At 41.0% G+C, this 23213-nt stretch overlaps 4 protein-coding genes across 7 annotated transcripts; 1 reads left to right on the forward strand and 3 right to left on the reverse strand.

Moving 5' to 3' along the window:
* The first annotated feature begins 2312 nt into the window (after positions 1–2312).
* Positions 2313–9397, forward strand: dlst (dihydrolipoamide S-succinyltransferase). The gene is made up of 15 exons (XM_056393817.1): positions 2313–2466; positions 3242–3275; positions 3361–3400; positions 3793–3854; positions 3962–4036; positions 4166–4221; positions 4450–4558; positions 4672–4845; positions 5027–5112; positions 5248–5345; positions 6694–6824; positions 7219–7292; positions 7397–7480; positions 7627–7794; positions 8698–9397. The coding sequence occupies exons 1-15, from the start codon at positions 2404–2406 to the stop codon at positions 8830–8832; spliced, it is 1389 nt and encodes a 462-aa protein (XP_056249792.1). The 5' UTR covers positions 2313–2403; the 3' UTR covers positions 8833–9397.
* A 691-nt stretch (positions 9398–10088) lies between these two features.
* rps6kl1 (ribosomal protein S6 kinase-like 1) lies at positions 10089–15844 on the reverse strand. Of its 4 annotated transcripts, none has more exons than XM_056393813.1 (12): positions 15726–15844; positions 14831–14947; positions 14481–14661; positions 14035–14159; positions 13607–13699; positions 13344–13391; positions 12736–12868; positions 11160–12569; positions 10987–11076; positions 10692–10774; positions 10489–10584; positions 10089–10382 (listed from the first exon to the last, which is right to left on the reverse strand). In XM_056393813.1, the coding sequence occupies exons 3-12, from the start codon at positions 14614–14616 to the stop codon at positions 10272–10274; spliced, it is 2325 nt and encodes a 774-aa protein (XP_056249788.1). In that variant the 5' UTR covers positions 14617–14661; positions 14831–14947; positions 15726–15844; the 3' UTR covers positions 10089–10271. The 4 variants fall into 4 exon arrangements, with proteins under 4 accessions (XP_056249788.1, XP_056249790.1, XP_056249789.1 ...); XM_056393815.1 differs by having other exon boundaries at positions 15719–15778; XM_056393814.1 differs by lacking the exon at positions 15726–15844 and adding an exon at positions 15522–15668.
* A 716-nt stretch (positions 15845–16560) lies between these two features.
* On the reverse strand, positions 16561–18858 carry LOC130180600 (olfactomedin-4-like). Its single transcript, XM_056394233.1, has 5 exons — positions 18802–18858; positions 18549–18713; positions 17675–17887; positions 17447–17588; positions 16561–17354 (listed from the first exon to the last, which is right to left on the reverse strand). Exons 1-5 carry the CDS (start codon positions 18856–18858, stop codon positions 16561–16563), a joined length of 1371 nt encoding a protein of 456 aa, XP_056250208.1.
* A 1439-nt stretch (positions 18859–20297) lies between these two features.
* Positions 20298–22114, reverse strand: LOC130180504 (olfactomedin-4-like). The gene is made up of 5 exons (XM_056394058.1): positions 22055–22114; positions 21792–21959; positions 21494–21706; positions 21263–21404; positions 20298–21175 (listed from the first exon to the last, which is right to left on the reverse strand). Exons 1-5 carry the CDS (start codon positions 22112–22114, stop codon positions 20382–20384), a joined length of 1377 nt encoding a protein of 458 aa, XP_056250033.1. The 3' UTR covers positions 20298–20381.
* Between the last annotated feature and the right edge of the window lie 1099 nt (positions 22115–23213).

Genomic DNA, 23213 nt, shown 5'->3' on the forward strand with positions numbered 1-23213 from the left:
TGATTTTAATTTAGAATTGCTACATTAACAAGCAAATGTGGTACCACTATTACATATGATACAAAATCAAACACGTCTGCATTATTTTCAAGATCCTCAGTTCTGTTAAAATAAATAAATAAATGAATACAATAAATAAATCCTTGATCTTAAGCAATAAGAGAGTGCATTCTTTTCTCTTTCATTTTCATTTCATCTTGGGGTTGTAATAACGGTTAACACAAAGGATAAAAAGAACAATTGTGTTATACCCATGAAAGGTAAATTTCAGCTAATGAAAGCCATATTCCACGCACGAGAAACGGCTCTGTGTGTATACATAATTTACAAGAGAAAATATTATGAAAACCTCTTTATACTTCATAGTTTTCATCTTGAGGAATAATCAAGAGCAAAAGCTCAATTGCCTGATTCTGTGGTCACTGGCTTCCTTCCCTTTAAGTGTGTATTTTCAAATATATTTGTGCTATAACAAAAATTAATTATCTGTACTTACAAGTGGAATAGATGGACTTTAGAAGAACAGAGGCTAATTTATTTCCATACATTAAACGATGGATTCCATATCAGTAATTTACACAACTTAAGAAGTCCAACTTACGTTTCTATTTCCTACTTTTATTATAAATAAGCAACAGAAAGACCAAAGCTTTAGGAGCATATTTAAAAAGAAGTCGAATAAGTTATCTCTATGCAAAGTTTAAGATCATCGAAACCTCATATAATTTGTGGACAGTAGGAGTTATTTGGTTTCCTTTACTCTTTACAGTTTGAAGATTTCCTGCAATACAACAGTCTGTACACCTTCTGCTTTGTGGATAAATTAGCTGATAACCACTGCCTGAAGAACAACATAAAATTTACAGATCAAATTTATTTCAAATATTTTAAACTAATTAAGTGAAGAGTGCTTTAATTGTCTACTTTTATCCTACATAAAAAGGTACACATAATCCCAAATGAGCAAACCAATTATTTTATGATTTATAAAAACCTGAAACATTCACTAAACAGTCATTAAACACTAGATAACTCGATTAAAAACTCACCCAATGTGATTATAGCTGTCAGGCGAGCAGTGAAAGCATGCGTGAGAGTCTGAGAAACACCCAGTGCAAATCTCTCTCATGAAAACCCACTAAACTGAAGTGATGAGTTTTGAAACGCAGTGATATGCAGACATGCCCTTTGTCCCACTCATATGGGGCTGCAGTAGCTATAACCCACACAGACAGAGTAAGCGGCAGTGATGATGATGATGATGACGATGATGATGATGCTGATGATGGGACCTTACCTGTTGCGCTGGGACGTGCTTCCGAGCGGATGGCCTGCGCACACTGAGTTGGACAGTCAGAGTGCAGGAGAGTCGGTGTTTCAAACAGAGTTGGGGCGTGGCCATGTGAAAGCAACGAGATGGTAACAGGATTATCACCAATATAATGTCAGGAGGAAAGTATTCGTAAGGTGCTGGTTTGATCACTTACTCACAGTGGTTTCATAACGGATAGATTTGAAACCCACTGACGGAATTACAAGAAATAATGATGCTTCTGGCAATCTGTAAATATGCATTAATATTCATGGCCCAGTAATTCTGCGCTAATATTAGTCTAGAACTGGGAAACAACAACTCGGTCAGCATATAACATTATCTATTGCTCCTCTTCAATCCATACTTCCTTTGCTCCCAGAGGTTGCTCAGTAGTCAAACAGACATAAAACACGCCAAAACACAAAAGAAGAAAGGAGTGAAAAACAACTTGAAAATAAGTCGAATTAATAATTTGAAAATATATATTAAAAATATAAAATAAAACATAAAAGTTGAATAATGAATAAAAAAGTAAATAAAATAAAATAAAATAAATAATTATCTGTAGCTACACTTTACAGCATAATCGAAGGTAATAGCCTACTCAAAGATTAGCTTTGTCAATTGAAAAAGTTGTCCTCAAAGTCTATTCTATTCTATTCTATTCTATTCTATTCCATTCTATGTTTTTATGTAGTTATATGCAGGCATTATCCTACCTCTATTCTATTCATTTCTATTTTATTCTATTTTATTCTATCCTATGTTTTATATAGTTATATGCAGGCATTCTATTTCATTCTATTCTATTCTACTCTATGTGTTTATGTTGTTACCTGTAAGCTACTGTATTTGTAAAGGTGGCTGAATGTTATCTGTAGATTCTCAGTGGTCAGTACTCACAGTAGTGCGGAGGATAGAGGGGGTCAGAGGGGATCACACCACGGTGATGTCTCCCCCCGCCCCACCCCTTTCCAATCGGTGCACTTGGTTTGTCCCACAGTACTTCCTTGGTACTTGCTCGTGCCTAGCTTGTCGGTGTGACCGGAGTTTCCCTTCCGCTGACAGGCTGCTGTCACACAGCCACCATGTTATCCCATTCCCGGTGTCTCACCAGGAATTTCGGCCGTTCCCTCTCTGCCATCCGCCAGGTAGGCAACAAGCAGATCAAACGTTTGGCCGACTCCTTGCTGTCGCTGCGGCGGCTCGGGCTCATCTCAGTCAGAGCTAGCATTAGCGTTAGCCAGCTCGCTGCTGTAGGCCGCGGACAGGCCGTAACATTGTGAGCCAAGGACAGTATGACACTTCCCTTCACAAGTCTTTGCTGCAGGCTGTATTAAAGTTAAAAGCAATGCCAGATGTGATGGGTTGGTCTCACGTTTTGACACGAATGTTTAAGATGTTTAATGTAAGCAGAAACACCCCCGGTTCATGTTCATTTAAGTTATCGCAAACTTATCCATTAATATTTAGGTAGCTAGCAAGAACATATTAGCCATACTGAGCTAAATGTATGGGTAGGTTAGCTAGCTGCTTCTAGCTGTCATGCTGAGGTCATTTTGTGGTTTATGAGAGAACCGACACCCGGTTTAGCTAACTTAATGGAAGTACTAAGTTTGTTTTTTTTTCCATTTAGATTGTAATTTTCTGTAGTTGCTTATAAAGCTAAGTCAGCAAAGTCAAATGTTAGTAAAGTCTTAGTTTCAAAGTGTCAGTAAGATTAGAAGCTTTAATGCAGCTGTTAAATTAGCTGCATGAATATACATGTTTTACATTTGTTGGTTTAGTTTTCATGCAAAACCACACAAGCAACCTGTTTGCCAGATAATTTTATTGATCATGTCAAAGGTCATTGTATAGCGCGTAGAAGTGACCTTTGACCGACAGCACTGATGCTTTGTAATACCTGACTCTATCTTTTCACAGGGAAATAATGTGTTAGCTCGTCGGGCCACGGCAGGTGTGTGTGCTTACTGTTCAATCATTTATTTATTTATCATTCTGATTTAGTTATTTACAGTCTTCTCTTGTCCTTCCTCTACCAGCTCTATCAGCTAGCCACTCTATCACTTTCAACAACACTGTGTAAGTACACACTTCCAAACATCGTTACTATTATTATTTTAGAGACAGGAAACTTTATGGTCAAAATTCAAGCACACCATTCACACTTCAGATATTATGAATTAGTTTTTTTTTTTTTTTTTGGACAGTCTTTTGTACCTGACTTGTTGCCCCAGCTGACAAAGTGGTGTAACCTTGCCACCCATACACTATCATAAATGTGTTTTCCAGTTATCTGTATCTCTATCTAACAACCAGTAATTGCCTCTTATTTAAATGATTGAACAGAAATAGTGTGTGTCATTCCACAAATACAAGTCAAATGTAAAACCAGTCATTTTTAGTATAATTGATGCGATAACCTTTTTGAATTTCTGTTTATAGTTTGATTTAAATTCTTCTGTTATCTTCAGAAAATCTGATCCCCGGTCCAGCATCTTCCAAATCCAGTACTTCAGGACGTCTGTAGCCTACCGTATGTTTTGCCCTTTATGCCTTTTATTCTTACATTTATCTGAATATTATGCACAACAGCTGATGTGTGGAGGAATACATTTCCTTTGACCTGTCTTTGTTCTTCAGGAGATGAAGTTGTCACAGTCAAGACCCCTGCATTTGCAGAATCTGTCACAGAAGGGGACGTAAGGTGGGAAAAAGGTAACTCAATTTTTATTAATAAACAAACATTAGTTGCTTCTGATGCAGACACTGGTCACAACAAAACCAACCTCAACAGAAAGTTGTCATATTGTACTGAGATACTAAAACAAAATTTTCTGTTTACAGCTGTTGGAGACAGTGTCTCGGAAGATGAGGTGGTGTGCGAAATTGAGACAGATAAGGTAAAACTAAATAAATGATATAAAGAAACTGTGTTTGTGATTGGAGGTCATTGTTGGGCTTTGCCTTCTAAAGTGAAATCCCTCAATGTACGTTGGACAACGTGAATGAAAGAATTAGCTGTGTTAGTCTTTACTTTGTCAATAATTGCATATAAAACTGTAACAAAAAGTTAGTTTTGTTTACACTAAAATAAATGTATGCATTCATTTTCTTTTCCCTGCCATTAGACATCAGTGCAGGTTCCCTCTCCTGCTGCTGGAGTGATTGAGGAGCTTTTGATCCCAGATGGAGGCAAGGTCGAGGGAGGAACTCCTCTCTTCAAGCTTAGAAAAGGAGGTCTGTAATACTGGAGTTTTACTGACAATGTGACAAGGTTAACATCAAATAGTGTCATTAAGATGACACTTTTAAGCCTGAATTGTTGTAACCGTTTACTTCTGTGTCTTCAGCCGGTGCTCCTAAAGCTGCAGAACCTCCAAAAGCTGAGGCCCCGGCCGCTGAGGCCCCTCCACCACCTTCTGCTGCCCCTCCTCCCCCTCCTCCCCCCTCAGCTGTGGGCCCCATTCCCACCACTATGCCCCCTGTGCCACCTGTGCCAGCACATGCTATGGACACCAAACCAGGTTAGTTGTCATCAGACAGACGGCGTGTGTCATGTGAGAACTGTTTTGCTTGACATCTGTGCTCTTGACCTCGAGCTTACATGATTAATCATTGTTTGGCTTTCTGTAGAGAGTGGCCTTTACCAGTTCCACTAAACTGATGTCTAGAGATATTAACTGCGTCTTTATGTTTTTTGTGTAGTTTCAGCCATCAAGCCCACAGCTGCTCCAGCTGCACCAGTGGCCCAAGCAGAGGGTGGAGCTAAAGGAGCCAGGACAGAGAGCAGGGTAAAGTGTAAAAATCCCCAGAACACCTAAAAATATTTTTGGTGTCCTGACGACTTTTTTATTTGTTTAATAATTTAGTAGAGTAAGAGCTGGTAGCTGTTGACTGAATTTTCTGTATCGTTTCTATGATTTTAGGTTAAGATGAATCGCATGAGACTAAGAATTGCCCAGAGACTGAAGGAAGCCCAAAACACCTGCGCTATGTTGACTACTTTTAATGAGGTCGACATGAGGTAGGAAATTCTAAATTGGTTGACCTATATTATTAAGCGCTCAGACTTTTTAGAGTGTAGGAGACCAAATCTGACCAAACATGTTTGTTAGTTTGCATTCTCATACAATACCAGCACAGTACATATACAGTATACACACTGTATACATATCTGCGTTAAAAGCCAAAACAACACTTGCACAAATGGTTATAGATTGGAATCTGCCCAATAGGAAAAGCTTTTTGAAACCTAATATCCTCTTAAACACTGGAATGTAAATATTTGGTCGTAATGCCATCTAAAACGAAGATAAGAATTGTTAAAACAGGTTTTATTAATTTACAAGGAAATGTTATTGTCTGCACTTGCCCCCTGTGCTGAAGAGGACACTTTGAGGATTTCTTTTCCCCGCAAATGTGTGGTGTCAGCTTTCGGCTATTCAGGGTTTTCTATGTATCCTAATTGGATTGACATTGACGGTCTGGAGGAAGACTTCCCAGGCTAGGGCTCATCTGGAGCCGAAGGAGCTAGTCAGAGCAGGAGGCCGGAGCATCTGCAGGGGCCCGCAGAGACCTGCGCTCTGAGTGAAAGAGCTGCCTCAACCGATATGGGCTTTTATGACAGCCCAATAAGATTTACAGGCTCTAGAAAGTGAAGATTTTTATCGCTTCTTCTCTCCTTTCTCGGAGAGTCTGTGTCTTGGGAGGGGCTAATTATGTTAGCGGAGAAATCCTAGAGCTTCAACAGGGTTAGAGACAGGAAAACAAACAATTAAAAAGAGAGATACAAGAGAAAAATGAGCAATGGTGAAACAATTAGCAGGCCAATTTCAATAGCTTTAATTCACCATGATCTGCAAAAGCATTCTTTTATAGCCATCAAAAAGCATTCATGCTTTTGTCAGATTTTATAACATCCATCTTTCATAACATGGTTACAATTTTGGTATATCTTAGTAATGAGTCTAGTATTTTAGAGCTAATAAGGTACACATAACTTAGAGTTATGTGTACCTTCTTAGCACGAGCCGTGGATTGTGCACTGTTTGTTGCACATATAGCAACGAACCATTAAACCTGCAGAAGGTTATTGAATGAGAGCCACAGCTATGATAGGCAACCTCTCAGCTGAAATATAGAATTAAATTAAAAAACAACAACAAAGGGTTAATGTTAAATAACAACCACTATACCACTATATTTCCATGTTTTGCATGAATGTGTGTTCAAATCCCCAAATCTGTCCAGTTTTTTCCTCTTAGAATCCTAGTTTCCTAGTAGGTTTATTATCCCATAGGCTTAAACTTTGCCTATACCTTAATACTAAATTGTTAGTTTATCTGTGCATTTTTTTTTCTATTTCCCTGCAGCAACATCTCAGAGATGAGGAAAGCTTACAAAGATGCCTTCCTGAAAAAGCATAACATCAAGTTGGGCTTCATGTCTGCATTTGTGAAGGCTGCTGCCTACGCGTTGTCCGACCAGCCTGCTGTCAATGCTGGTATGGGTTAAAAGACCTCGCTTTGTGGTATCTGTTTGACTGTGTCTTTGCACATTCAGTATCAAGTCACTGCAAGTGTGTGTGGTGAAGAACAAGATTTAAGTTTCAGTATCTTTCACTGCCAAACCTCAAAACCAACACTAACTTATTTACTGCCTTTATACCACCCTGACCTATTTAGAGATACCACAATGAAGCAGAGGTGGTCTGTATTGCTGGCTTTTAAAAATCTAAAAGTATCTCGTTGGTTTCACGTTCCTTTTAACTTGCATGTAACAGAAATGGCACATGAGAAAAGGAAATTAATCATGGTTGGAAATTAGATGATGATTAACAGTTTTAATCTGTATGTATTTTTGTGTGCACAGTATTAATGCTCTTTTTCTGTTGTCAGTAATCGATGACACAACCAAAGAGATTGTGTACAGGGACTACGTCGACATCAGTGTGGCTGTGGCCACGCCAAAGGTAAGACAAGTGGATTATATTGTAACACTGAGTGTAAGTGCTTGATAGCCCACTTGTCTCTAATGTGAAGGGCAGAAAATTCAGTCATGTGACTTCTCTCTCAGGGTCTGGTGGTTCCTGTAATCCGAAACGTAGAGGGAATGAATTTCGCAGACATTGAGAAAGCCATCAATCTGTTGGGAGAAAAGGTGATGATTTATATAACATATTATTTAACATTCTTGGTTTGTCATAGTTATTCTTTTTTTTTTTTTTGTTCACTTTTTGCCAGATGTTCTTATCTTGTTTTTTCCTTATTACGTGATTTGTAGTAATTGTGGATGTGTGTTTGTAGGCCCGTAAGAATGAGCTGGCTGTTGAGGACATGGATGGAGGAACCTTCACCATCAGCAACGGTGGCGTGTTTGGGTCCATGTTCGGCACACCGATTATCAACCCGCCACAGTCTGCTATTTTAGGCATGCATGGCATCTTTGACAGGCCTGTTGCAGTTGGTGGCAAGGTGCGTTTCCTCAGTGTTAAACACGCAAATACATAATGGTGTACAAAAACAGAAAATGCATATAGCAGTAGAATAGTCACATATGCAAAATGAATGGTAGAAATTAATTGAATGAACTAAATAACTTCAGTAGATTGATTCGGTTGATAAATTTGCTGTTTTGTTAAAATGGGCTTGGTTTGCTGTAATATCATTGATATTACAGCCGTCTTTCTCAGATAAAGTCAAATTTCACTGCTGTGAGTTTTTATAGTCTTACATGCAGTGACTCATATGTCATTCATAAACCACACCCAGTGAAAGTCAGACACATTCTCACTAATAATTCTGACCTACTTATTCTGACTGAAGCTAGCTGAACACATTAAGGAGTCTTATGCTTAGCCTGCGACTTTCTCACTGACCAGTGTCAACTATACATTGTATAATCTCACTGATGCAGGATAATAAGGCTTACAGAGATGTTAACAATAGATTGGGGCTGCAACTTTACATTCGTTATCCATTAATCTGCCAGTTATGGTTTTGATTAATCATTTATTGTAGAAAATGTCAAATGTTAAAAAATTCCCAACATGATTTCTCAGAGCATAAAATGACATCTTGCTTGTTTAGTCTGATCATCAGCCCAAAAGCCAAAGATATTCCATCTGCAGTGATATGAAACAGAAAAGCAGTAAATCATCACAATAGAGGAGGGAGAACTAGTGAATTTTTACCATTGCTGGTAAAATGAGAAAAACGATCAATTATCAAGATAGTTGCTGATTAATTTATTGTCGATTCAGTAATTCACTAGATGCATATCAAATCTATCAGTTCAATCAGCTTAATTATGCCTTCATCGTCTCTTTCACCGCTTGGTGTATGAGGATGTGGTCTGAGTGATTTTCCTGTGTTTAGGTGGAGATCCGTCCCATGATGTACGTTGCCCTGACGTACGATCATCGTCTGATTGATGGAAGAGAGGCCGTCACTTTCCTGCGCAAGATCAAGTCAGTGGTGGAGGACCCCAGGGTGCTGCTCCTCGACATGTGAACCCTTGTGAACTCCAGGCCCAACCAGACAAATCACCCTACACAAACAGTGGCTGTACTCACCTGATGAACATTACCGTTAACTGCAGTTGATGTATTGTTGTATTGGTTAACTTGACAGTTGGGTTGTGCAATGGACATTCGTAAGACTGGCAGTGATAAAAGGTTTGGTGCTGTTGTGGATAAGTTTCAGGGGGTTTCTGGGGCTTCTGTGGTGCTGGTCTCTAGATCAAAAAAAAAGGATATTCTATAACTTGTGCGCCATATGTCATTTTCTACATACAACTAAAAAAAATTAATTTCACCCTGTTGTGAGATGAATGACAAATATAGATAAAACTGCATAGTATCATTTCATTATTTTGGTTGAGAGAAGAACAATGAGCACGTTTTGGACTAGAAACCAAGAAACACTATGTTGTAAAATGTCCAAAGTGAAGAAATCCTCTTGAGAATTTATACCATCTGTTTCACACAAATGAGGAAAAATCTCTTTATGCTGTGTAAGAAAGACTATTTAAGAAAATGAAAGTTTTAAACAATAAAAGCTGCATTACTCAACCGTAGGTTTTTGTCTTGGATTTTTTTTTTGTGCTAACATTGACACTGGGTAGTAAAATTTACAATAAGCAGGGCATACATTGTTTAAAGGGTGGTTCATCCTCTTACAAGATACAGAATATATCACCACAAAATTGATTCTGATTTCTCTTATGCAGGTTTCTTTGATTAGCTTTTGGACAGATGTGCTCATTGCCGGTTGTCCATAGTTGTGAGTAAATTTGTATGTGTAAGTGTTAACCCTTCATCTTCTGCAATTCAAATGGCCTTCATGTCTCAGTCCTCTTTAGGACCATATATAGCATAATTATCAATAATGACAGGCTTTAACAGTGAAAATTTCAGGGATATACAAAGACGAGGTAACAATTTATTGCCCAATATCCTCACTTTTTCCACAATGATGGCAGGCAGTCCAAAAACTTAGTCAGAATTTATGGTTGAATGGCATCAGTTTTCATGCATATCTATGTGTATATATATATATATATATATATATATGTATATGTATATGTATATATATATATATATATATATGTATATGTATATGTATATATATATATATATATATATATGTATAAAGTACTATAAATGTACTGTATCTATCAAAATTGCATCAGGGGTACGTTACATTCACACAACAGGATGCTAGAGTCTCAGAAGTTAAAATAATAAATCCATTTATCCATTGTTGACCAGTTTTTTTCATGTTTCAATTTTTATTGTGTCATTTTTCTTTGGGAAGCACAAAATGCAAAGGAAAGCAAGATCTGGTGCTGCATCCAATTTGGCCACACAAGGATGCTTGGATTAGAAGAGAGTGTTCATTTTCCCTTCCTGACGAGTACAGAGGAATCAGAGGTGCAGCGACCACACCTGCTAGCAGCTCAGAGCTTTCCAGGAGATGCTACTGAAGAAGGGATGGCACTTGATGTCACTCACACCTCCACCTCCAGAACCCAAGCGATAGCCGGCGTCGAACTGAAGCAACTGTGGAGCAGCATAGTGGAGAGTGGAGATACTGTAAGATAACATTAAATCATTCAGTGTGTGTGTATTTGTTTTCCTTGTGGGTGTTTGAGGCCTTAAACCTGACCTCCGTGAGCAGAGATGCAGCTGCAGCGCTCAGGTGGTCGGGGATGAGCAGTTGAGTGTGAGAGTGGATTCCTGCTGGGTGGAGCTGCCACAGTGGCTGGAGGCACAGCGAATACAGTGCGTGAGAAGCCGTAACCCAACATTACAGTTTGCAGGAATAGCTGCTCTGCAAGGTTGAGCATGCTTGTAGAGCTTTTTACTTACCATTCCTGTTAGAAGTTCAAACAGCAAGGCCCCAAGACACCACCAATCACAAGCCTCTGTAACCCTGGACACCCCACCGATTTCTGTCAACAAACAAAAAGCTGAGTTTAGTTGTATTCATGCACATTTCTTGACAATGTGTTTGTTATTACAGTATGTCTTTGTATTCCAATGCAATGTGCAGCACTTGACCTCTTACTCTGAATGAAGTGGACAAACTGCATCTTGCCACTAGGTGGCAGGTTACACTAAGGAACAACCACTGATGTGAGCTTACAGTAATGCACAGTCTTACCTGGAGCACAGTACATCTGCTCCATGGCTTTGGAGCTTATCTCTGACTGAACCTCACTCCACTGGCCGAAAAATGTCAGACACACCTTTCCTGCGAAAACATTGCTTTTTGATAAAAAATCAAAAGTTTTGCACTTTTTCTAATGCTGTCTTATAGTTATTTGATGGACTCACCGTTGCTGGTGAGCAGAACATTCCTAGGGTTGAGATCCCGACACAGGATGCCTTGCTGATGCAGACTCTCCAGGGCCAACAGGATCTGTGCCCCCCAGACGCACACCTCTGCCTCAGGAAGCCCCCAGCATGTCTGCATGGCCTTATCTGTAGGCCTGGAGGACTTGACAGGGAACCGAGGCAGGTGGCACCAGCCATCCACCTCAATGATCTGGTCTTCTCCCTGCCCCTCTGATTCTTCTGCTTTAAAGAAAGCATCCTTATCCTCTCCCCTCCTGTAGGATGGGGCTCCAGGAGGGACAGAAGAGAGCCAGCCCACTTTTCCAGGTGCTACCTTCTCCCTAGGACTCAGCAATTTGTAGGCTTCCTCTACTCCCTCTCTTGCCTCACTAGAACATGTTTCCCCTTTGTATTTCACCCCTGAGAGGGACAGGGGGACCCCTGACAAAGAAGGCCAGGAGCTGTCTGAGGTCATTTTTGTGTCTGTGTGGTCAGAGAATACAGCTCTGTCTGTGCTCCTGATGACAACCATACCATTTCTTTCCTCTATGGTGGGGCTGCTGCTGTCTTGCTTTGAGTCTGTAACTGTGTCTGCAGAGTTACCACTTAAAACAGATCCTTGACTGGGGCCATTGGTATCCCATGGTGCCCTGCCACGGATCTGGGTTTGGCAATGGAGAGGAAGATGCAAAATGGCAGGGGAAGAACTCAAACCATTATTTTCACTGTTTGGCGGTCCATCGTTCAGAAATGAGGTCTGATTTGTATGAGGTGCAGTTTGTCCGAGCGTGCTATGAACAACACTGTCAGTCACTGCATAGGGGTTCGTTTTCTCACAGTTATGTGCTGGATCTGCAGCTTTCCAAGCCACTTCAAACTCTGAGCTACACTCTATTAGTCCCATTCCAGCTTGCTTTTTATGGATTTCTGACATGACATCAAGAGCTTGACTGACACGAGTGCAAGAAAGAGGAAGAGCAGGCTTTTCCTGAGTTTCACTGGAGAGGAAACACAAACTAGGAGCTGGTGGATGGATGCGGGTGTTGACCTGTGTCCTCGACTGGCCAGAATATAGACTTAGACGATCAAGCTTGGTATAAAATGATGCTGCCGAGCGTGTGTTCTGCAGACAACCTGTCTCCTCGATGTAGGAGTGAGTCCCGCAGCTCTCCAGACGCTGCTGAGTCTCATCCCATGAAGTGAGGAAGTCCGTATCTGGGCTCTCATCAGTTAATTTCTCAGGAATCACCCCTGTGCTTCCTCTGTTGATGTGCTGGTAGTCTGTGCTGATTGTGGGAGAGGTGTAGCTGGTCTTCAGCTTGATGCTGCGCTGGCCAGAGCTGAAGCCTTCTGGGTGTTCCTTGGCTTTCTCATTCCTCAGCTTGTGCAGCCTGGAGAAGAGCCTCCCACCTGGGATGATAGGAGTAGTAAAACAAGACCAGGAACAGGAATTATTGCTACTTCTACAATGTCGTGATACACATTTGGTTAAATGCTTGTCATGAAAAAAGGACCTCATAGGTCACCTTATATGGTCTCTGCAGCTGTGAGAGCACAGCAGCTGTTAACAGCTCACCTTTGACATGCTCAAGATGTAGGTACACAGCATCCTCGCTGACGTAATATCTTAGCAACTTAACCATGTATGGCACCCCCTGAGGAATAATGGTTGGCTGGTCCCTGCTCTCCCAGCTTGACTTGACCAGACTCTGCAGAAGAACACATCCATGTAATGACTGATTTTTTTTTCAGAAAGGGAAATATGTACTACTTTTAGAAAGGGGAAGATATATGCATCAATGTAGGAAAGAAGTGTATCAGTATGGGCTCAATGCTGCTTGGATTGCCCCTGTAAGAGATTAGTGTCTTTCTGTTACCACGTCTCTCTGGTGACTGAAATTTGAGGTGCAGTTGCACTGACTAAAAGGGTGAGAGCTCTCAGGCAGATCAATGCTGGATGATACTCAGGGAGACAGGATGGAGAGAGCTCCCATCGACTGGCCTGCCACAGAATTCAAAAAGACTGGATTGCTGCCAGATGACACAACCCCCAAAACATCTCCACTATGAGTGGATAGGTCTCTGCCAATGGAGCTGTGTTTAATTTAAATGTGCAATAATTTTGTAGTCTGGAGTTCTTATTTTCTTCTCTGCGGTGGCCCTGGAGGAAGACTGAATACTCACCTTTACGACAAATGTCTCCTTATTGACCATACTCTGGACAATCAGGACCTTTGGGTTAAAAAAAAAAAAAAAAAAGTGTACATATCATAATATTTTTAGGCTACCATTGCAAAGCAGATAAATTACTACAGTGTGATTTTGTGGTTAGTGCTGATCATGTCTAGTTTCATCGTTTCAACAAGGAGTGTTAATACGCAAAACCATCACTGATTCTGAAACACGGAGGTAGGAGGTGTTAGAGTACAATAAAAGTTCTGTCTTACCTTATCAGTCACTCCAACCACCTTACACATCTCCAGATCCTCCACGGGTGAACTCAAGTGTCTGATTGGACGGAATCTCAGACTGCTGTAACCCTGGTGATGAAAGCGACAGAAGATATTAGCTTTGGGACAATAAAGCACATTACAACCAAGAACTGCATTTCGTTTCACAATATTTGAGATGAATAAGGCTCCAGACAGCCTTACATCTAACGTACGAACACCTAATGTGAGAAGCAACACAGGAGGTGGCCTTTTGTGTTCTTCAACAGAGTGCAAGCTAGGGACGCTGACATTTTATTGCACTATTCTGTGGAGAATGCTTTAATCCCATGAAATTATTCACGCCACACATTTAAAGCAAATCTTTTAAGGCAGTCAATAAAATCATCTTCTTGTAAAATGATCGCTCAGGGTGATGGTCTTACCCCTAAGTGAGAGCTCCCCTTCCCTAGGTTATCCTGCAGATGTGTGATGAAGATTTCTTCAGCTCTCTTCAGATACTGGGTCGTCTTCCTCTTCACAGCCTCCCGGCGATCTTTGTTAGGGTCCACTGTTAGACAGATACACTCTGTCAAGCACCAGCTGTGTGAACAGAATAGATCTAACAGACAAAGCCCAGTCCTGACTTAACCTCTTGGCCTTTTATCTGGGATGTAAACCAGTAACACACAGCTAGTTGGCTATTGACACTGTGAGGCGCAGGCCAGCAAAGAAATCTGTGTTTAACCTTTGTTTTTTGACTTCCTGTTTTTATTCTTGTCCCCATGTTCCCATCACATGTCTTGTGCAAACACACCTCTTCCAATTCCTCATTCACTGTTACACAGTCATAAAAACGTATGGGGGAAAAAAATGAATGCTGTCCACTTACACTGAACCCCATTCAGCAGTAAGTCCACACCATTCTTATAGTAACTGAAAGCTGCCTCATAGTCTTCATTGACCTCGCTGTCCAGTGCCATGCGGATCTGCTTGGCCGCCTCCACCAGGTAATCTCTCTTTGCCATTGCTGCCTTGTTCGGGACCTGTCAGGGTCCAGCTGGGCCTGAGCGCTGCATAAAAAGGTATTGCGGATTTAGTTGAGCTTAATTAACACGTGGCAGATAGTTGAGTTATATACACACTGCTTCCTTAAAGAAACTGAATCATAAGCTCTTCTAAGTGAGTCATACAGCGGCCGTTCGGCTCTCAAAGATTGTAAGTGTTTAACTTGTGACTCACCTTTGCCCCCTGGTCTGATCAACAACAGGATACATCTCTGTCTGTTGTCACTGGGCTCAGTGTGCGTGTGCCCCCAGTGACTCCACGGCTTACGTCTTTGCAGCACAGCATGATCATCTGAGGCAGCGGAAACAAAGAGTTAACCTCCAGACCAGTACAGGAAGTGAGTACAAGTGTGTGCCTACTATTTCTGATGAATGGAAAGAAAGCGGACGTCCAAGACGAAAGAGAGATGACTCAGAACACTGAAGCACATTGTCGCGTGTCTGTGGATAATTACATAGTCATTTATCCCCACAGGATGATTAAGACCTAAAGATGACACCAGAGAAGGTGTTGACGACCCACTTTCAGTATATTAGTCCAGTAATAAATGCAACAAAAAACATGTGTTTGTGTATGCCGGTCTGTAGACACACTGATGTGGTTTCAGGCATCCACCCACACACTTACACAAATCACATGAAATGGATTATTTCCAAATAAATTCTCTGCTGACAAGAATGTTTAAAATCTTTACTATTATGCAATAATTCTTTGTCACATGAAACAAAATGTAGGAGCAGTCATGCAGCAGAGGCTAAAGCTGTCACAAAATCCACCATTGATGTAAAAACACAGTGTTCCTTGCCCCTTAAATTAAGCTGCAGAATGAAACACAAAAACATCACATATATACACACATACACACCCCATTCTGGTTACAGTCATGGAGGCGACATCATCTAAGGAGTGTTATGAAACACACAAAGCCATCTTCAGTCTCCTCCATTATCATCCATCATCCTCTCACCATTCACTTTCCGTAGCCACTGGATAAGCAATTCACCGTACAAAATAAATGCACAAATACAACAGAAAACAGGCGTACATGATACAGATACACACACTGCACCTGATGTGAAGCGAGCATGCCCTGGACCCTCCGCCCCAGCAGCAGCATCAGCAGCAGAAGCTCATGTCTTCAGCAGCCTCAACACAGCTCATCCCAGGAGCAGGAGAGGGAGGAGAGAGCTCAGGCGAGGCTGCCGATTGGCTGAGCATGATGTCACTTCAGGGTACCATTTCACACAAGGCGCTCACTTCCCCCCTCTCATCCTGACAGATGCTGGCCGGTTTAAAGAGACAGTGCTGTTTTTGTGTGCACTGACTGAAGGCCATTTTCAACCCTGACTTGTACTTCTAAAATGGGCTTTGTTCAGCTTCTGTTGTTGACTGTTGACAAAATCCCTCAAGAAAAACAATCGGTTTGTAAAATTATTATGCATTACTGTATTTCTTTGATGTCTCCCATCCACCATGAATGGAGGGATCACCCTGCACAGAAACCGTAATCTGCTGGGTCTTGGAGCTCAGTACCAGATGGAGCCAGGCTCCAACCACAGCACAAAGGAGAGTAGTCCCTACCCCAAGGGAGGGCTGGGTTACAGAGGGGGGAGGGAACTCCAGCACGGAGCAAGAGAGTAGGAGGGGAGGGGGGCAAGATGTATCAGATGCTGCAACCATGCCCAAAAAGCAGAAAGGGAGAGTTTTACTTTACACTTTCTTTCTTAAATGTTTGAAATTAAAGACTACAGGAGACTCATTGAAATGCTCAGTTTCGATTTTATTCCAGAAATAAAAAGTGTAGTTTCTGTGCATCGCACACATAGATCACAAATGTTAAAGAAAGTCAGTAAAGAAAGATCATTTGCATCAATCACAATACAGCAGATCAAGAACAGGACAATTCATTTTCTGTTAAACCTCACATTATAAGACACATAGTAGCCATCGTTGTACATGTAAAGCCTCTGATCAGTGGGGTTGTAGTGCAGGTTGACAAACCTCTCCTGGAATTTCTGCAGGGGGATACTCATGTGTTTCTCCTCCCTGGTCTTAGTGTCATAAGAGTAGTAGATTTCCTCTGTGTTCAGAGCTCCCGGCCTGGTGGCATACATAACTCCGCACACCATGAAAGCATTCCCTGCTAGAGGTTTGAACGCACTTGTGGTCCACTCATCCTCAATGCCAAATGATTTCTCATCTATCTTAGCAATCACAATTTTACCCATGGCCTCCTCTGTGGCATACATTACCCACAATCCTTTCTCATCAGCTGAAAAGTCTAGGTACTGGTTCGGTGAATAGGTGTAGGTGAATCTCTCACTTGCCTTTGTGATTTGTCTGTGACTATAAACAGAGGAGGTCAGATTTAATTTGGACATTCTGAATGGATTAGCAGCCTGGTAATATATGGTGTTACCATGAACGACATAATTATTACCGGTGCCTTCATAACCTTGTGGCAGACCGTGGTGTGTGAACGAGGACCTCTGAATGAGTTTGTCATAATTAGAGTACAGGTAGAATTCATACACAGAGGGCCTGCTGTATGCTCCATACCAGTGCACTGACTCATGACCGCGAACAGGTTTGGAGTCTTTCCCCCAGCCGCCGTACTGGTAACCTGGGTTCAAATGAGCATTCAGCTGGATGACTGTCGGCTTGCTGACGCTCACGATTCCTGTGTGATTGCAGTTGCCTGAAAAGAAAAGGAATTAAAAAGCGTAATTACCTCTACGTCACATGCAACCTGCTGGCCAGCTGCTGCAGAGAACTGATTAATGGACTTACCAATATCTGGCTTGATCCACTCCTGCTCTTTCTGGCACTCCTCTAATTTCCTCTGCAGCTTAGCAAACTCAATGCGGATCACCTCCAGGTTGTTTTTATCAAACGTCTCCAGTTGGTTTACAATGATCGTCATGTTGTGAATCTGGCACAAACGGACACCACAATAGTTACCACATAGCCGATAAAATCTCAGAATAGTGACGCTTAGTCTTTAATTTGCCTTTTCACCTCAGTATACAGGCCGTCCAGCATGGGTGAGGAGGAGTTCAGGGAGTCTTTGAGCTGAGACACCAAAGCCTCAAACTCTCTGAGCTCAATCCTGAGCAGCTCAAAGTCCAGTTTGATGTAACTGTCAGGACTGCTCTCCAGCATGGCCACTCTGACAGTCAGGTCCTTCAGCTCTGCAAGGAAGATATCCAGTTTGCCCTCATAGTGGACAAGCTGAAAGACGTAAAAGGAACTTGACTTAATATACAGACACCCAAATAAGACAACAAAAACTAATAAGATAAGCCAACAGAAACACATAGTTACTACAGTTTGTGCAGGCAGTTAACTTTGAACATACAACTACATACAAAAATCCTCTGGACAAGGATTATACATACAGGTAACACATATAGGATTATGCTCTGGTTGGTTCTGTGCTGTAGAGTAAAGCCTCAAACAAGAGATCATGGAAGAGCAAATAAAGCTGGAATTAATATGAGTAGTATAAATGACTTTGTACACAAATGTTGTGCATCGGGAGCATCTGTGATGGATAGGATGGATGGTGTACATTGTACAGTATTTACAGTATTTGCTTAGACTTCAATTTGTCCATAAAAATGGACGTGGTTGCTGGAAGTCTGTTAGTAACAATTCTAAGCATCAGATATTTGCCCAATTTTATAGTTCAATATTCTGTGTTAGTAGGAATTATTATTGAATTATCAATGCCTAAAAGAAATCCCGACAAGTCATGTCTATTTCAATCTCAGATAGTAGTAATGACAAACTGTTTATGTTGCATTATTGAACTATTAAAGTCATTATAGATTTCTAAATCTATTCTAATAGTTAAAAAAAAAACAGAGAGGATGCTGCGTTTCATACTGACCTTGTTTATCTGAATTTGCACCTCCAGCCTCAGGTCTGTGGTAACTTGCTGCATGTGTTGCACTCGGTTGGCAGGGAAGCTGCTGTCAGGCAGGAACACACTGCAAACACACTCCAGTCCTCCACCAGATGTGGTTACATTTCCTGATTCCCAATCCTCCACTGGCTGCAAGAAAATAGAAAAAGAGTTATTTTACCCAGATATTACATACAATACAATTTACTGAAGGTAAATGAAAATATTTAGAACTTACAAGCCATGCCAGTGCAGGGCTCAGCATGGGAAAGAGCAGCAGTAGAGTCAGAGGCATTATGTCTCTGCTGGTGGTTTGTCTGATTACTGTCTCATCTCATCTCATCTGTCCTATGTTAACTGTGGGTTTTACACTTCTTATCAGCCATGTGACGTGATTCCACAGACACGGTTTTAAGAGCATCCTTGAGATCAGTGCAGATGTGCATATTATACACACTGTGCTGGGATTGCTACATTTTTATTTCTCATTGCGTTGTTACCTTGTACAAGTTTTAGTTTATTTAGACATTGCCAAATTCCCAGATAGTAACTGTGCCTTATACAGATGAACCTGAACCTGAAAAAATATGGTAAATTTTCTTTTCTATTTAATTTAATAGAAAATACGTGCAGTGAACAGTGAAGAGCCTCCAAATCATCTGATATGACAAGGAAACAATTTGGCACATGTAAGAAAGTATTTTTAAGTGAAATGGGGATATTTTATTTTATTTATTTATCGACACACATTTATCTCCTATACGGCACAAACATAAGAATAAAGTCGACCCACTTTTATGATGCTGAGAGCCAAACTGTGGCCTGAGAAGACACGAAGCTTACAAACTGTTGACAGTTTCTTAAATTAATTTACTTCAACTCAGGAACAAAAGAGGAAAACAGCTGTAACGTTCGCTAGACTGGTGATATTTGATTTGTCTCTCCAGTCAACTTGTGTTTTCATTAGCTGGGGCTAAAGGGTAATTGGTTCAATATTAATCTTAAGCTTTCATTATACCCTGGAGAAAAACTAAAAATTGAATATGAGTCTAACAAAGCAACCTACTCTTGAATCATGCTGCTCATATTAATGTGTGGAAAAGCACAGGAGCATTTTTTTTCAGGTTGTATGTAAACTCAATATCAAGCAGCAGAGAACAGTACCTGTAAATTTAGTTCATTTCGATCTTCACACTGAAAGACATGAAAATTGGTTATACCTGTGTGCTGCTGTACTTGCACCTTTTGTACTTCATCATCTACCTTCCTTTGATTCTGTTGTAATTATAAGGTGCAGGCTCATTAGTCAATCCTTTTTAAGCTACTATCGAATGGCAAATATACACCTATTTTAGATTATATACTATACAGTATGTATTTGTCTTGTTTGTGTCACCTCAGGCTCCAGCAGTGCCAAAACACATACAATGATTATTAATAGCATTTACCTTTCCTATAGCTGGACCTGACTAATCTAAAGCCAAATAAGTGCCATTGGTGATTTTTTTAATTCTTTTTCATACTGTATATTTTCTTGCATTGGTGCCATAATGGATTGAACACACTGGATCGTACTTTCAGTAATTTACACTTTGTTAATTGTTCCATTTGGTTTTCTGGAACTCTTCGTTCACTTTTTTTCTCTTATCATATGTATCATTCATGCACAAAAAGTCAAGGCCAGTCACGTCATTTGAATGCTTCAGTTTGATTTTATTCAGAAAAAGACAGTACATAGCTTTGTAGAGCTCCGGTGACAGAGAGTAAATACAGATCATTCGAATCAATCACAATACGGTCGATCACAAAGAGGAGGAATCATTCTCTGTTAAACCTCACATTATAGGACACGTAGTAGCCATCGTTGTACATGTAAAGCTTCTGATCTGTGGGGTTGTAGTCCAGGTTGGTGTATTTCTCCAGGAACTTCTGGAAGCGAATGTTGAGATGTTTCTCCTCCTTGGTCTTAGTGTCGAATGCATAATAGATCTCCTCTGTGTTCAAATCCACTGACCTGGTGGCGTACATGACTCCACAGGCCATGAAAGCATTGCCAGCCAACTGCTTGAACACACCGGTTTCCCACTCATCGGCAATGCCAAAAGATTTCTCATCTATCTTTGCTAGGACAATTTTACCCTTGCTCTCCTCTGAGGCGTACATTACCCACAAGCCATTTTCATCGGCTGCAAAGTCCATGTTCTGGTTATCTGAGTAACTGTATGAGAACCTTGTACTAGCAGCTGGGATCACTCTGGAGTCATATCTGGAACTGGTCAGATTCAGCTTGGTCATACTGAAAGGTGTGTTGTGCTGGTAATATATGGTGTTGCCGTGAACAATGTAATTGTTACCGGTACCTTCCCACCCACTTGGTATGTCATGGTGCTTGAATGCAGACCTCAGAATCAGCTTTTCATAGTCAGAGTACAAATAGAAGTCATGCACTGAGGGATTGACGTATGCACCAAAGTAGTACATTGACTCATAGCCTCGAACAGGTTTGGAGTCTTTTCCCCAGCCGCCATACTGGTAACCTGCATTCAAATGAGCATTGAGCTGGACCACCGTGGGTTTGCTGAGGCTCATGATTCCTGTATGATTGCAGTTGCCTGAAAAAAAAAAAAGAAAAAAGAAAAATGTTGAAAATGACTGTCAGTGTAAACTGTTACCCACTATCCTCTGGCAAGCTGCCTCACCAATATCTGGCTTGATGAACTCCTGCTCCTTCTGGCACTCCTCCAGCTTCTTCTGCAGCTTAGCGAACTCAATGCGGATCACCTCCAGGTTGCTCTTGTCATAAGTCTCCAGTTGGTTCACAATGAGTGTCATGTTGCGGATCTGGAAATAAACACATTAATTAAACTGAAATCCATAACTCTAACCGAAGCCATATTATTTGGAGGTACGTTAACAGATGACTCTTTCACCTCAGTATACAGACTGTCAAACATGGGTGAGGAGGAGTTGAGGGAGTCTTTGAGCTGCGACACAATAGCCTCGAATTCTCTGAGCTCAATCCTGAGCAGCTCAAAGTCCAGTTTGATGTAACTGTCAGGACTGCTCTCCAGCATGGCCACTCTGACAGTCAGGTCGCTCAGTTCTTTCAAATAGATCTCCAGTTTACCCTCATAGCTCACCATCTGAGAGAAAACACAGGTCAACATGAGGATGCTTTACCACAACATATGTTTTCAGTCATCATGCTACTGGTCAGACCTACTGCACCTTGTTCATTTGGATTTCCACTTCCAGGATCAGATCCTTGCTGACTTGTTGCATTTGCTGAACCCGGTCAGCAGGGAAGGTGGTGTCAGGCAGATACACATGACAAACACATTGACCTGACTCACCGACTGATGCAGTGACATTGCCAGACTCCCAATCCTCCACTGGCTGAAAAAAAAAAAAATACATAATTAAAAGCAATCCTAATAAATTACATTTATTACATTTGCATGAATTAGTCAAGGAAAGTAAGAGTCACTTACAATCCAGGCCAAAGTGGGACTGAGGACCGGCAGGAGCAGCAGCAGAATTGGCAGCATCATGTCTCAGTTTGCCTCTCAAGTGTCTCCTCGGAGGCTCGGTCAGAGGGTTTTTAAAGACAGGTCTTATCAGATCATCACAGACACCTTCTCTCTTCCCATGGTCACTGTTTGAGCTCAACACAAGTACACGTTATATTCATTCATTCACAAGAAGTCGATAACAGACATTATCCTTGTTTGCTCACAATAAGCTTAACCACGCACAGTCTGATCTGAACACAGGGTGTGGATGAGAAAAATACCATGTGTAGTTAGATCTAGCAACAACTAGTTAAGTTTATGGCCTGTTAGCTGAGGGCTGTGTGTGTTACATGGGAGCAGGAAGAGGTCATCATACCCACAGATAGACACGTTGTATTACACTCGCTCAAGAGTGTAACTGAACTGAATTGAGTTGAATTGAATCAAATTAACCAATTTATTTGTACTGAATAGATCATACTTGTTTGTATCATCACCTCAGAAGTCAGTTTTCACAGTATTATGAATGATGGCATCAGTTTGTGATTTTTGTATCACTTCCTTATTCACATGGTTAATTTCATAATCTTATGCATGTGACTTGGGTGGTGTTTTTGAACAGCATGGTTCATAGGAAGGAAATATTGTGCCACACGAGAACAGCTTTTGAATTAGATGCTGACTCCAAAACCCAGGAAATCATCATTCCCTGTAGTTTTCTCCCTCTTCCTATTGGATTGTCAATGCACCTATTGGTTAAAAAAAATATATTCTGTAAAAATATATAAAGTAAGTGACCCACACCCCCACTTCACTATACCTAGCATTAAAAAGCCAGGAGGAAAACATAAGCTGTGTCCCAATTCAGGGGCTGCATCCTTCGAAGGCTGCAGTTGAAGACTGATTGCATCACAGCAGTGCGACTAGACTGCCCCATTTCGAAGGCTTCTTCAAATGTGACCGAGTACTTTTCCTGGGCAACAAAGGATCCAGCAGGTGGTTTGTGGCCAAAGCTATCTCAAGATTCATTGTTTGCCAGTGATGACAGCAAACAACATTAACAGAGAGCTTCAAGATTACACTTTTAAATGTAAGTATTGGGTTTCAGCTCAGTTCAACAGCTGGTGACGCAAAGTGA

This window comes from Seriola aureovittata, chromosome 13, assembly GCF_021018895.1.
Source record: "Seriola aureovittata isolate HTS-2021-v1 ecotype China chromosome 13, ASM2101889v1, whole genome shotgun sequence".
Classification (NCBI taxonomy): domain Eukaryota; kingdom Metazoa; phylum Chordata; class Actinopteri; order Carangiformes; family Carangidae; genus Seriola; species Seriola aureovittata.